Here is a 15,459-nt window from a genome sequence, read left to right on the forward strand (position 1 = left end):
TTTTACTTTAATTATATTGTATTAAACGAGAAAATATTATATGACATATCCTTATAAAATATTCACAAAAGTTCTCCGCGCGATATGCAAGATCGAAAGACTTTCTTCATTCTGGCGTTACATTAGCGTAACGCGACAGTACCAATTATACACGACCAATTATAACGGTATATACCAATTATACGGGACATTTATTATCTCGCGACCGCGCATTGCACATTAGGTACATTAAGCATCGCGAAAATGAACATCGATTTCTGCATTAATGCACGCTGGAAAATTAAAAATATTATCGATAACTGCTGCACGTGATAGCGTTACTTTGAAGTAACTACATAAATGTTTATATTTTATTACTCGTGCGATCCGTGGCTCTGAAAAATTAATGACCACTCCTCTCGAGTTTAATGTATCGTTCGGCCAAAGCCAAGTCGAAACGGACTGCAATTGAAATCAGTCGAGCGAGATTACAGGCAAGCTATCAGCATATACGAATAAAAATAAGGGGTTGCGTTTGAAGCAAAACGGCACCGCGGGTTGCGAGTCGTATCAATAAAGTGCACGCAATTTTCGACGCGTGTTCGATATTTTCGATGAAAAGTGACGCAAATCTACGACTTTTCTTCCTTACGAGATAAAAAATATTCTGTCTGTACGTCGTTGATTGTAATGTCGTCGGGGAACGTCGCTGTAAAGTACGCGCACGCGAGGGAAGAGTTTTAGGGTAATTTTAGAGGTATAATAAGCAATTGTCGAGACGACAAAGGGTTACGGATTCGACTTTCCGCGTTCAGTCACTCGCGCTCGATATTTTTTTGTCATTCGTATACGTTTACGCTACTGTTCAGTTTAAATTTTGCCGGATCGATGTGCGGAGGTTGAAGACACCTTGGACATACGCGCGCGCGCGAGCGCGCGCGCACGAAAGTCCTGATGTGTCATTGATTTTTTATATTTCTAACCATTATTTGTTCTGTTATTAATTGTCAGTAGTTTTCTTTGTTAATTTTGCGTTATATTACATTCGGCGATTATAATTCTATATTCACGTATAGCGATAAGTTTAACATGCTAATGAATAATTATTGATACATTGAGATAATTAATCAACTTCATTACAACGACGTATTTAAAAAAGAATCACTTGTTTCAATGTTTGTTATTGTATTTCCGAAGCATTAATGAAATTTGTCCATGTATTTCTTTTTCTTGTATAATCTCTGTTACATATATATATATATATATATATATATATATATATATATATAATATATATGTATAAAATAATAAGAATAATTGAAAAATAATTAGAAAAATAACTTTTACATTGTTCTTGTACAATAAAAACAAAATTGCGATTAGACTATACAATATTCTCTATATATAATAATATTTTATATGATATATAAGTGATAAGAGTTGTGGTAGTAATAACGGTAGTAATACACCGTATACCTATAATTACTTGCAATAATAATTCTCAAAATATTCTTTGCGTCATATTTCTTGATCTTTTTATCAATCCAAAAATGTATCTTTATTTTTTACAGATTGATTTGGCATACGTTCATCGATCGGATCGCCATTTGGCCTTTTAGTTCTATTCAGTCGTCTAAACGATATTTCAGGGGACGCCACAATACTGGGTTGCCGACGTACATAAATACCAGATCGAAGGAATTTCCAATCTTATTTGTTGTCAAGAGGAGCTATACATTAAAATCTTTGTAATGACCGTTGAGCCGGGTAAGTTTGATTTTCGACAATCATCAAAATTTCTTGGCGGGCCCCGTTTTTAAGCCGGCGAAACAGCCGAGCGAATGCGTCGAACGATATATACATATATAAAGAAATTGCTCGTATAGTCCAGCTGCGTATAGCAGATTTTATCTTCTGTGTGTGTGATCAGTAGTTAATTTTAAAATAGATTATATTAATTTTTTTTTAACAATTGTTAAACAAATAAGTACTCAAACTCACAAACGCGCGCGCGCGCATTCCCCTCGGATGCGTTTTGGAACGCGATATTCGTAATCGATAATATTTCCATCGGAGTTTAATTACGACACAGTTTTTTTTCTTATATATATATATATATCTCTCTCTCTCTTTCGATAATTTAATTCGAATTTGATTTTTCTTTCTTTCTTCAGATTACAATCTCCTGGATGAACGCAAATTTTGAATCGGATTTGCTCTCGAGGCATCTGGACGATTCCGAGTCGGGAGACGCCCGTGTGTTCCGACCAATCTCGATTATAATCTCGATAAAGGAGCGACAAAAATTTCGCGCAATTACGGAATCAAAAAGGATTCGGAATCTAAATCCCGTTCGTATAAAATGTATATAAACTCCATCTGTCTCCTGATCTTTCTTCATTTGGACGCGAATGCGCGCACGCGCGCGCGCAGGCAGGCAGTCCGTTGGGCGCGTTGGAGGGAAACGGGAAACGCCGCGCACTTTTTGTCCACGAGTGTACGCGCGTTTTGACGGGACGTTTGGTGACCCTGGGGGTTTTGAATCGCGATTGCGTCTCTCTCCGGCATGCCGCGACGTGACGAGGATCGCCGTTGACGTCCCGATGCGACGACGCGGTTGAGAGGAAGAGCCCGGGAAGCACGCGCGGTTCCTTCGTCGGGAAAGGACGAACGTTTGGCAAGGTCGATAAGATGCGTCGCGCCGAACGCGTCGCCGTCAGCCCGTGAGTCGTACGACGCTCGCAGCTCGCAGTTTCGATCTTAACCTTCCGCGCCCTCGGCGGCCCGTGGAAGCCGTTCAAAGCCCCGATTTCGAATTCCCTCGTCCCGCGATCTACCCGCGGGGTGAACCTTCGTCTTCGTCGTCGTCGTCTTCCTTCCACGTTTCGCAACGGAGATCGGAGCCATGTCCGACAAGCTGGCCGAGTCCGTGGAGGACGATAGCTCCGTCACGATGCTCGACGTTCTCCAAGTGGAAAACCAGCTCGAGGAGGACGCGTACGCCGTTCTGGGCGCGTCCGACGACCAGAATTGCACTTACAGCAAGGTACGCCGCTTTTGACCTCCTCGCCCGCGACAGGGTCGCGCGATTCGCGATTCATCCCGTTCCGTTCTCCATCCGTTGACTTGGCTGACGCGTTTGATCCTCTTGGACGACTGTTCGCAGGGATACATAAGACAGGCGTTGTACGCGTGCAAGACGTGCTGCTCGAACAAGGTCCGAGCTGCCGTGTGCTTGGCGTGCAGCTTTCACTGTCACGAGGGTCACGAACTTGTGGAGCTGTATACGAAGCGGCACTTCAGGTGCGACTGTGGAAATATCAAGTTTGATGGCAAGCAGTGCAATCTAGAGAAGGTAATGGGTTTTCTATGTGATGTACGTTTTATATAAAGTTATACCGCCTCGATTAACCTTGCTCGTTGTGCTTTTTAGCTCAAGTCCGCTACCAATGCCGAAAATAAATACAATCAGAACTTTGATGGGGTTTATTGTACCTGTGCGAGACCTTATCCCGATCCGGAAGGCGATGAAGATGATATGCTGCAGTGTGTAATATGCGAGGATTGGTATCACTTGAAGGTAAATAATACAATAATGCGATCCTTCTGCGATGTTGAAAATTTTTATGTCTAATGCAATTTTTCCTCAGCATCTAGATTGCGGCAACAACGCGCCAGCAAATAACGCGTACAATGAAATGATCTGCACAGGCTGTATGAGAGAGCACAACTTTCTGTGGAAATATGCGACGAAATATGCAGGTTACTAAAACTTTTGTCACACCCGAAAGTTGCTTCAATTGTAAACTTATTGGTATGTTATTTTGTTGCTATAGCAGTCCCAAAGAAAGCCGATGCAAAAGCGGATGTAGCTGAGGAAAACGAGGAGGTAGATGTCAGTGAGTTGCCAAAAGGATGTCAAATGCCAAAACATAGCTGTGCCGATGCTAAGGGAAGTTGTTTTTGGATAGAGGGTTGGAGAACCGCGTTGTGTACTTGCGACGAGTGCAAATCGGTGAGATATCGACTCTTTTCAGATACTTATATTATTACATTAAAAGCTCAGATAGATTTCTTTGTATGTGACAGTCTTTTATCGTATTTTTTACCATCATTACAGTTGTATAGTGCAAAAGACATTGCATTTCTACTCGACCCAAAAGACAGCGTACAGGCGTATGAGGAAGCGGGCAAAATGAACAAACAGGAATCCCAATATGAGAAAGGCATGAAGGCTCTTGCCAGCATGGGGCATGTACAAAAGTTAACAGCGATTGAAGGTAAAATTACAGAGATTGTAGTTGTTCCAATGAAATGTTTTCGAAAACGTTAAATCTTCCAAAAAATAAATCTCTCTTTCTATTAGCGTTAAACTGTTTATATCGTTTGCAGAATACAACAATATGAAGGAACGGCTCATGCAATATTTACAGAAGTTTGCTGAAAACAAGAAGGTCGTACGTGAAGAAGATATTAAAGAATTCTTTTCAGAAATGGAATCCAAGAAACGTCCTAAAGTGACAGTGCCAACATATTGTCGTTGAAAACCTGTACTTTACCCCCATAGCTAATAATGATCCAAATAAAAATAAGCGTTTTATTATGTTTTTACCGCAAGTTATCGTATATCATGATTTTTAACGTTTGTATGTTTAGTGTTTAGAAAATTAAACGGTACATGTCACTGTATCGGAGAGCCTTTTAATAAAAATTTTCGTATATAGTTACAGGAGAAGGTGAAAAGAGAAATGTAAAGAGAGCGTAAAATTTGCAGAGTATATATATATATATATATATATATATATATATATATATATATGTCAAGGAAGAGTATTAGAGAAAAGAAAGATTCGCGATTTCTTTGCATGTATATCATTTAATTCCTAATTCGATTTAATTACGAATAAATTTTTTATTGAAAAATTATAACGAGCAGAGAAGCTCTCGTGCTATTTACTCTCTGTCGTTCGCCATTTCTCCTGCCTTCCTATTGCTTCCGCGTTTCCACGCGACTTTTGAGCGACAAATCTTGCCTTTTTTTATAAATATAGATCTATAGATTAATTTCATAGATTTTCATACGAACTAAAATTTTATTAATATATATTTAATATATTTTTTTCTAGTGTTGCTGAGAGAGATTGAAGGAGGAGATTCGTGGTATAATTAATGATCGCGGCGACATAGGTATCGTAGTAGTAATATTTATTATATATAACTGCTATTGATAATCTTCGCTTACAAAATATACGGATCAACGCAACTTTTTAAGCAAGTCAGAATGTTCCCGATAAAATATCTGTAATGTATAATATATCGTATATTTCATAGCTGTTCTATACGCAGAATGTCTTCGACATGTTCACAATGGCGGAACATATTGTTGAGGTTTCGATTGACGTAGCCGCGGTTTTTTACTGTTTTTAGCCGACGTTCTTCGTGATTGCCTTGACGTTCGCATTTCTTGCTTTACGATGAATCTTTGGCAGTGATAGAAGGGGTTCGGTGCCCCTCACGTCGAAAACCCCGTGTGACTCGAATACATTATGACGTATGACACCGCGCATCACCGATATATTGTATATAATATTATAATATATAATATAACACAATATTATATAATATATATTACATACATATAATCGTTATCGTATAAAATAGAAATAAGCAATTTCGCAGTAAAACTATGCGTTACTGCAGCAGCAATACGGAATAAAATAACGAAAGATCGCGCATCCTCTTTTTATCTCGCCCCAAGACGGCCAGCCTCAACAATGATGACCGCGTCATCGCGAACGCTTCACGATATAACATTCCTCTTACATTTACGCGCTACCATATTAAAGTCTAAGTCTTATCCGGTAAAACTTTCTCGATACGATATTATACTGTTACGTCATAAGATTAAGCGATGCATTTTTATATGCAGCACGGATACGGAGATATTTTCTTCGTGCGACGCGAGACAGCGACGCGATTGCAGGGTCTCGGCTAGTCTCGTAGGCGTTTTAAGAGTCCACGTGTTGGAACTCGATAAAATTAAATTGACACGTGGCTGAATCCTCTTTCGAGAGCGCCAACGTAAGAAATTCCATTAAAAATTTCCTCGATTAATCATCAATTTACGTCAAATCGAACGGACGATCGTGTTTCCTGGAAATAACGGACTTGTTTTAGTTGGAACGAACATCCCGAAGATCGACCGTTATATCTTCACGGTCAAACAAATCCGGCGATATATTTTTCAGATGCGTTGATTCTAGAGAAAAGCTGCAATCGCGGCTGACGGATGTTTCCGCGAGAGATCTTCGCACGATCTGCTTTAAACGTTAATTAAAAATCGGCAAATCTCGTCTCAAGATCAGTTGCATCACCGATTCCGGTTTGTCTTCATTTCTGTTTTGTTCTCGCGTTACAAACGTTCGTATATGTACATACAAGGCTAGGCGCGTGTTTACTATTCAGTCCTAGGAATGATGATTTTAACATATGTACGAAGAACACTTCCGCCGACCGATTCGCGGCCGGATCACAATCAGGCTGTGTTCTGTGTGTGTGTGTGTGTGTGTTAGTTAGTTTGTTTGTTTGTTCGTTCGTTCGTTTGATCGTGTTTGTGTGAGTGTGACGAGTAACAGTATTAGCAATAGTATTAATATACATAGAACACCATTATAAAAATGCTTACGGCTAATTCTGTGCGTTTTGAATCTCTTAAAATTACGTCCGATCTTTTCGTGCAACTGCATGGGAACCGTGATGTTAACTCTTTCAGACGCGGAATCGCCCGGTGGAATGATTTCCGAGCTCCTCTTCCAATTGTAACATTTTATTGTTGTTAACTGATGATATATCCGCGGGTGTTCATCTCTTCCCGTTGCACCTCGCTTGAAAAGGTCGCGTTCATGTCCTACCGCAGCAAATGATATCCTGCAATGGCGAGGGTTTCCCCCTCGGTCGCGCGACGAACGGTGTTCGAATACACCGAATTTAAGGGTTGAACTTTAAAATATGATTAAATCGCGCTTTTCCCTCGCCCGCGACTAGAATTTCTCAAATAGAATTTATTGTTAATGTTTAATGGCGATCTCTATAGTCTCTCCAAAATTAAGGCAAACATTCAATAGGAATCTTACGGCAAATGCGAAACTTTTTTTTTAAATCGATAAACAGTGGACAGTTTTTTTTTTTAATCTCTTAATCGCTGTCTCCCTCCTTCGCGCGTACCCGCTAGAATGATATGATAAAAATATATCTCTGCTCGTAGCCGACTCGGTATAGATATGTTTCCTCTTCGAGAGAGAAGCTGCATTTCGCTCGCTCGAAATTAATACCCTTACACAAGAAGCTCGAGACTTAGACAATATCGTTACTTTCAACCGAAGTTTCAACCGATTTTATAAATTCTATAACAGACACGTATCGAGTGTATTTTGTTGGGTGTTAATTTGTCAATTCCCAATTAAACAGTGAACCAGACGAGATTGCGTTTGCAGGTCAAACGCATGAATATGTTAGAATCTGCCTGTTTTACGATCATAAAATCTTACGGAATATTTTTAAGAATAAACCTAAACGATACCCTCTTTTAGCGTACAAAGTGAATAAATGCGGATCGGAATCACTTATCATTAGTCTCCTATGTATTTTGATTTATATTTCTACGTTAGGCGTCATTTCCGCGTGCTTTCTCATTCTCGGCCACGAGATAAGAACTTCCGCCCCCCTAAAGAATCGAAACCCCCGAGCCGGAGACGCTCTATCAAAAATGGGATCGATAAACTCGCCGCGGCCAGGATAAATATCAGATTTCTCGCTTCCCTAGCGAGAGAGAGAGAGAGAGAGAGAGAGAGAGAGAGAGAGAGAGAGAGAGAGAGAGAGAGAGAGAGACCGTTGTTGAGTCGATATCCGATATCCATCCTGATCGTCCGCGTCTATATATAATGGTTCGCGCAAAAGGTAGAGATCAGCATATACTCGGGCATTCTCGCGGCCTCGCGTCGACCTCGTTTTCGACGGAGAATTTATAAATCAAGGTCCCGTATATCCCGGACGAGCAATTAGAAGCTCAGAAGTTTCGAAGGTGAGAGAGAGCTAATTGCGCCTGGCGCACAAATTTTTGCCGAGGACTTTGAAACTCAATGGGTCAGGCACACACAATACATGCATACGCACAGGCACACGCGCGTACGAACGTGCACAGCCGCTCATCTGCTGATTCCCACTTTTTGCACGCCACTTTGTATATAAGCGTATATTATATATCGACCTCGGTATGTTTCATTGCTCGTGAGGTTCGTCGTTACACATCCAATCCCAATTTATCGTTTACCCTTTCCTCCAGCAAATGATCTTGACATTATACGTGGCCTGTCGACACGGGGCTATACATATCGCGCATATACCTCCGTAAGACGGCATTTTTAAATATTTCACGAACACAACTATTTGCCGAGACTTGCGAGAAGATCCGAAGATCCTCTTTACGCGCGCGATATCTCGTCTGTCCTCTTTATCGCCCTATAACAAATCCCGAAAATTTCCAAATCCTATCGTAAGTGTATCTTATACAACGCTATATATATATATATATATTTATTTATATGTATGTATCTATACTTAAATCGAGATGAAGATTCGCGACGAAGTTACTCGGTATCGTACTTCATTCATTCGTGAATTGAACACAATTTTAGTCTTTGAGAAAATAACACACCCGTCATTACAGATTTACCAAACATTTTTTTAGAGATATTAAAGTATATATATTTTTCTGCAGCGTGAAAATATCATTGATAAAATTTCAGTAATCAAACCGCAAAGCGTTTGCAATTTAAAGTATCCTCGACAGTTCACATTTCGGAGAACAGAGAAAAAGAGCGTGTGTTCCGCAGGAGATTCAATTTTTACGCTCGAGAGAATGCAAATACGTGCAATAAGCGATACCGCGGCCGTACGTAAAATACAAAGCATATGTTTCTCAAAGACGCTTATGAGATTTCGAATTCGTATACACACTCATCTGTAAAAACCGTTTCGCACACGTGATTCGGCTCGACGGCGGGATGAATCAACGAAGCCTCTCTGAATCGCGGTCGTCGGAATATTTTTGGTGAAACGATGAAATCTACGTGTCGTGCATCGGCTAGTCTCCTCGCCCGCGGCGACGAGTTTTTTACGTTTCTTTAAGCCTACCCCCCCTCCCTCCCCCCCCCCGAAAAGACCCTTGTCCCGCTCGCGGGACCCTCGGCTGCGCGGTGCACGCGTTAGAAAAGTTGCGTGAGGAGGCCCTTGCGGCCCTAAAACGCTAATGACGGCGGCGGGTGTGATGTGCACATCGATTTTTAAACCAAACTATGCTCGCGCGTATCGTAACGATGCGTGTACAGAATGGAGGAGCTTGGTCCTGGCGGCGACGCGGCGGACGACGGCGGCGTGGTGGTGCTCGAGCTCGAGCACGGCGGGGACGATGACGATGCGGAAGGCGGTGCCCTCCTCGAGGCGATCGGTACCTAGGTGTCGTGGCCCTGCCGGTGCGGCTTGCTCTCCAGATTGTTGGACGCCGGCCGGCCCACGAGGCCCTCGAGCTCGTCGGGCGTCAGAACCGTGAAGTCCCTGCCGATGCAACGGAGATCGTGATGCTGATGATACGCGTGAATAAGAGAACAAGATGCCTTCGCGAAACAGGACTTTGTATATCTTTCTCGAGCAAGGAATTACTCGACTGCATGCCAACTTTGATTTCGACGTTACGAAGATCGCAAAACGCTTTAACACATTTTTATACTCGTAACGTTTTATCCCGCCAATGTAGATTTAACTTTAACCTCGATTTAACTTATCTTTTTCTAGTTCCAATAAGAATTAGAAAAAGATAAAAAGAGTAAATTAAACTGAGATTAAAGTTAATCTGCACTGGTATATAGAAATAGACATAGGAGATAATTCCGAATGTTTCTTTTTCTCTCCTTTGTTTACACCTCAATTAGAAGAGGCTGACGAACACCGACGGATCGCTTTACCTGTGCTGGGCCAGCAGCATGTCTATGCTGGTGACGCTGCGCTGATGGGTGCCGTCCTTCTGGGCCGCGCTCTGCTTCCTGATGCAGACGGCTCGCAGGGGCGCGAGAAACACCCCTATCACGAGGAGGCCGCTTCCGGTGGCGATCAGGGCCGCCGAATTCCGGGCTGCCTCCGCGCCCGGCGCGAGTTGAACCAGACCGACGACCAGCACCACCGCTCCCAGCAACAGCGAGCCGACGACGACGTACAGCGAATTGACCTGGAGTGTATAATAATACCGCTATTGGTACCGCGATTTCCAGACGATCAGTAGCGAGCAACGTACAAGTATATATACCTTTCCGCAGAAATAGTACTCCGGAGGTTCCTTATCTAGCACCGCCTCGCTCTCCGCCAGCGGGCTACCCGGCTGGCTGTTTCCTATCCGCGAGCTCTTCTCCTGGTAGTAGGTCTTGTGAAAGACCTTCACCGAAGGTACCGGTAACGCGGTGATCATTCTGAAACGAGATCACGAGGGGAAGCGTCAGAAGCTGGGAAGAAACGTGCTCGGCCACGCAACGATCGAATTAAGTTTATCCGTGTTATCGTACACTGTTTAATTTGTAGTGTCAAATTATACTCAATCGAGTTATTTTTAACCATTCCTACTGGTCGCCACTGCTTTTATTCACTGCTTCTACGATATGTCTTTAATTTAACTAAATCAATGGAGTTAAAATAAGACTGATGTTTTATGTTAAAATAATAAATTACGACATATATATGGTAGTTATAAATAACATTTTGTTATTTAACTCGAGCTATTGGTTTAAATTTCATTCTTTAATATTTTACAGCGTAAATTCGTAGTGTCAAATTATACTCAATTGAGTTATTTTTAATAATTCCTATATAGATATTGCCACTGTTCCTATTCAATATTAATTTAACTAAAACGATGTTAATTAAACTAAATTTAACCATCAACGAAATTAAAATTATACTGTTCTGTGTTGAAAATAAATTTTGACACACAAACATGACAGTTATATAAATAATATTTTGTTATTTAACTCAATTAAGGCATTAGTTTAAATTTCATTCTTTAATATTTAATATAACAATGTAATGAGACGTGTTTGCGCACGATCGTGGTAAAGTTTATTAAATTTTAAGGAACGCGACTCTCTCTCCCGTATCGAAAGATTGATGTTTGAAATATTACTTGGTCGTTCCCACCGCGAGGGACTGCTTTGGTAGTCGAATGTACGACGCGGTGATGGCGATTACTGGCAAACGTTGGTGGTGTCGGTGGCCTAGATATGTTCTCGGGGGGGCGATGACCTTTGTACCTCGATTATCGAACAACCGAAGGCAGCACGGGGTGTGCAGGTGCACACACCGCTGAAAAAACACGGCAAATTCCTTCTCTTTCTCTTGTAATCCGAGAGATTCAACCCCCCCCCCTCCCTCTATTGACGCGCTAACGATAAGTACGATCTCGCGTGACCGCCGTTCACGAGGAAACGCGAGAAAATAAACAGAAAAACAATATGTTCCCTACGTCCCCCTTTGTCTGATTTACGGCGGCTGAAGTGCGATTTTTTGTATGTGATTTAACGCGATTGAAATCGGGGGACATCCTCGAGGTCACGAGGTGTCGAGGACCGAACGGATGATCCTCGATTTCAGAATTACGCGGAATTACGCGGCGCGGGGTATACACGCGCATAAAACAGTCGGATATACGGCCGTTATCGCTTTAGAAGGGCGTAAAGTGGAACGCTGGCCTAATTCCCCGATGTCATGGTTGCAGCTCCACGTGCATCGTATATAATAGCGTAGGCCGAGTTATAGGCACGCGCGAATGTGCAACTAGTATCGCCGCTATCTCACTACCCTGGATTTCTGCCAGAATCTTCAGGGACTACAGAGAGGGAGCGGTGGGGGGGGGGACGGAGGGGTCGGGGGGAGAAAAGGATATCCGGTGTCTTTGTAAATCCGCGCGACTCCGCATATCGCTCGATTTCACGCATGAGTCGTGCGCGTGCTTCTCGTTCCTCTTTTTTTTTCTTTTAAATGGACGCACGCGATTCGGTTCGCGATCGAGGCATATTTAGGGCTCGACGCCACGTCGAGGTGGTTCACCCTGACGGAAGGTACCAACTCGCGGGCTGTTCTACGTTGAGCAACGGCCGAGGCGCGGGTTGGATTTTATTTCAAATAAAAATTCGAGGGAAAACGATCGTTTTTCCGTTCCCGGCGATACGATGATTCTCGCGATCGCGATAACGATTTCGCGGTAACATCCTAGTCGAGAGACCGAGGCGAGCTTCCCCGAAAAAAAAACGGACGGGGGGGAGAGGGGGATTAATTTACGGCAACGACCTATACTTGTCGTGCATTGACTCGCCTTGGGCCGCGCTCAGCTCGAGCCGTTGATATTCCGTTTGGCTGCGCTCCAGAAAAATATAGCTATAACAGTTTCCGATAATCGAGGTTACTGCACGCCATATGGACGCCGCGCCGCGCCGTAGGTACCGCGATTTCAATAGTCTCGACTGGAACGCTTTAAGGACGTTCTCTCGTCCTTATACTAGAGAAAATCGATTTTCTCAGGATTTTCTTGAAACTGTGAATATACGTTAATTTAGATGTGCTTTATGAGTGAATGAGTGCTTTATGAATTTCAGTACCTTTTCCGGCATAAAAAATAAAGATACTGAGCCTCAAAGTTTCAAAAAAAATTTAAAATTATATTTTTTTTAATTTTGGCATTTTTTCCTTATAGAACTCGACGAGAGGAGCAACTTTGGTCCTCTTGGCCAACCTCGTATCTCTTACCGTTTGGCCTGGAAAATCTTTTCATTAGTAAAAGTTGAAACTTTGAGGCTCCAGTATCTTGATTTTTTATACCGGAAGAGGTATACTGAGATTTATACCACGTGCATAAAGCACACCTAAATTAACGTGTACATTCACAGTTTCAAGAAAATCCTAAGAAAATGCGACGGGCGTCAATATTTGTCGACTGTCGCGGTCGTGAAAGCAGGTGACAAATATATGTATTGCACTCGGGCGCATCCCCCGTGTGGATGCGTCTCGTTGATGTATTACCCGAGAGCTAGCTGTACGCGACAGCTACGGCACGAGATGCACTAAATCTCGCGCAAAAGGGGATTCTCGATGACTTTCCCCATTTTTGTTTTCATCGGTATTTTTGTGTTCCTTCCATCTCTCGTTTTCTGCCTTAAAAGCAACGTATAAGCGCGTCGTGGATATACGTTCCACTAAAATCTCGGAAAATCGATAAATGGGTCACCACATTGCACATTTAACATCCAAGGGGAAATTTCACGCTTCGCCGATAAGCGTACGTTCCAGCCGCCGCGAACCGGGTGTTCTATATCGAGACCTCCGCCTAAGCTTAAAGGAGGCATTCTCCCTAAATTTTACGAAATAAAATCCCACGCTGACCCTGATTTTATAAATAGTAAAAGTATAGATTAATTCTACGTCGCATATACGAATTGAAAGATAAACGTTAAACGTTAAACGTTAAAAGAGAACGGGAAGGCAGACGTGTCAGATATCTATATGATAACTCCGATTGCCCCATATTTGTTCATCCTGAAGAAATGATGGACGCGAAGTCTCTCGCGAGCCGCATGCACGCGAATGTTTTCTCGAGCATGAACGTTCCCTCGCATTAACTGTTTTCACTCGCAGCTCAAATTTAATACGAAATCAAAGGAAGAGTCGCGTAATGCGTCATTAGCGATAGACTCGTAAATCTGTTGCGTATTACCTTTTGATATACGACCGCGTTGCAGGTGGCTCGAGAGCGTCAACGAATAAGCGACACGTTAAACGCGAGAAAGACCCGAGGACACATTTTGCAAATATTTACCCCCTGATGAAACCCCCCTCCCTTCTCCGCACTCCCGTGTTTCACTTACTTCGTCCAGCTGAATCCAGGATCGCTCGTATGCAGGAATATGGCACCTCCTCCTCGGTTTCACGTCGCGTTTTCGTCGCGATATATCTTGCGCGAGGGATCGAAAGATAAGGAGCGAAGCTGAAGAACGAAAAGAGAAAGAGAGAGATAGAGAAAGAGAGGGAGACTGGGGGGGAGAGAGAAAAAAGTAACGGGAGCACTCGTAGAAGCGTCCAGCGTGTGAGGCGTTTTAGCGAAAAGCCGTTTCCGACGGGGTGGTGGTCCCGCGACTACTGAACCTCTTGTGGAGATTCTGGCGTACCCTGGTCGATAAAACCACCCCTCAGCCAGCCGCCCACCGGGCTAAAAGTATCGTCGCCCACCGACGACCATCTGGTGCGCGTTGCGCGGGCGCACGTGCATGTACGTCGGTCCGTTTTTGCGACGACGTGACCGACGTTTCCAAAACGAACCTTTCTCTCCCCGAGCTCCAGCCCCCCTCTGCTCCCTGTAACCCGCGGGAGAAATCCCCGATTCGCGAGTCCGCGATTTGTGGATCCTTCCACGTTGCAATCGAAAACGTCTTTCGTCCCAATTAACCGGGATCCTTTAATGTTAAAGGCTGCGGTCCACTTGACGCTACAAATGCTTCGAAGCATTCCTCTTCTCTTTTCCTTCAATGAAGAAAGAAGAAGAAGGAAGAACGTACCAAAGAATTTGTAGCGTCAAGTGGACCGCAGAGCCTTAAATACATAGTCGTATTATACTCAATTTCAATCACTTTAACTATTCCTATAGGTCGTCACTGCTCCTACTCAAATTTCGTCGTAAATTTGATCAAAACAATTCAACTAAACCGATAGAGTTAAAATAATATTGTTTTGCGTTAAAACAATCGATATACATGACAATTAAAAATATAACAAAACGTTATCTAACTCAAGGTATTGATTCAAATTTCATCCCTCAATATTTAACAGTGTAAATTCGTTGTGTCAAATTATACTCCATTTCAGTCAACTTTAACCATTTTCCTATAGCTCGTTGCTGCTCCTCTACTCAAAATATGATGTTGTTAATTTAATTAAAACAATGTTAACCCTCCGTCTGTATACGTGGGCCTACGGCGTGGGTCTGAGCCAAAATGATATCTGCTTGTAACCGTAAAACTTGCAAGCCCGCCAGAAAATGTTAAATAAACGATGTTTATCAAAATGACTATAAAATCGTCAACTATATAATGTAGACAGACGTTTTGTAAATTTTTTATAGATTTTTTAAATATTTTAAAATAAGGAAAAATAGCGTCAAATGTGACAGATCCACGTATACACTCCCGAGGGTGCAAAAAAAATACGTATACAGACGGATGGTTAATTTCACTAAACCAATGGAGTTAAAATAAAAAAATTTTGACACACGTGTTACACGGTAGTTAAAAGTAACAAAATGTTATCCATAACTTACAATCAATTGACTTAAATTTCCCTTAATATTTAACAGTGGATCATGTTTCAAGCGATGGATCGTGGATCGCCAGGGGG

General features: G+C 42.5%; 2 protein-coding genes across 4 annotated transcripts in view; one reads left to right on the plus strand and one right to left on the minus strand.

The window, feature by feature from the left end:
* LOC143897543 (putative E3 ubiquitin-protein ligase UBR7) overlaps positions 1 to 4,668 on the plus strand; it is a 37,560-nt gene extending 32,892 nt beyond the window's left edge. Inside the window, exons 2-9 of one of the 2 annotated variants that reach the window (XM_077406319.1) lie at positions 1,551 to 1,746; positions 2,154 to 3,025; positions 3,146 to 3,334; positions 3,413 to 3,559; positions 3,630 to 3,741; positions 3,819 to 3,994; positions 4,100 to 4,259; positions 4,372 to 4,668. In XM_077406319.1, the coding sequence (XP_077262445.1) occupies positions 2,885 to 3,025; positions 3,146 to 3,334; positions 3,413 to 3,559; positions 3,630 to 3,741; positions 3,819 to 3,994; positions 4,100 to 4,259; positions 4,372 to 4,523 (1,077 nt within the window). In that variant the 5' untranslated portion in view covers positions 1,551 to 1,746; positions 2,154 to 2,884 and the 3' untranslated portion in view covers positions 4,524 to 4,668. Of the gene's footprint in view, positions 1 to 1,550; positions 1,747 to 2,153; positions 3,026 to 3,145; positions 3,335 to 3,412; positions 3,560 to 3,629; positions 3,742 to 3,815; positions 3,995 to 4,099; positions 4,260 to 4,371 lie in introns of both variants that reach the window. The other variant, XM_077406318.1, reaches the window with a different exon arrangement.
* Positions 4,669 to 5,163: 495 nt separating this feature from the next.
* On the minus strand, positions 5,164 to 14,225 carry LOC143897548 (uncharacterized). Of its 2 annotated transcripts, none has more exons than XM_077406335.1 (4): positions 13,938 to 14,225; positions 10,337 to 10,496; positions 9,999 to 10,258; positions 5,164 to 9,591 (listed from the first exon to the last, which is right to left on the minus strand). In XM_077406335.1, the coding sequence occupies exons 2-4, from the start codon at positions 10,493 to 10,495 to the stop codon at positions 9,489 to 9,491; spliced, it is 522 nt and encodes a 173-aa protein (XP_077262461.1). In that variant the 5' UTR covers position 10,496; positions 13,938 to 14,225; the 3' UTR covers positions 5,164 to 9,488. The 2 variants fall into 2 exon arrangements, with proteins under 2 accessions (XP_077262461.1, XP_077262462.1); XM_077406336.1 differs by lacking the exon at positions 13,938 to 14,225 and adding an exon at positions 13,787 to 13,864.
* Positions 14,226 to 15,459: the final 1,234 nt, after the last annotated feature.

Source organism: Temnothorax americanus, unplaced genomic scaffold (genome assembly GCF_048541705.1).
Source record: "Temnothorax americanus isolate GAGA-0224 unplaced genomic scaffold, ASM4854170v1 Scaffold20, whole genome shotgun sequence".
NCBI classification, from domain to species: Eukaryota; Metazoa; Arthropoda; class Insecta; order Hymenoptera; family Formicidae; genus Temnothorax; species Temnothorax americanus.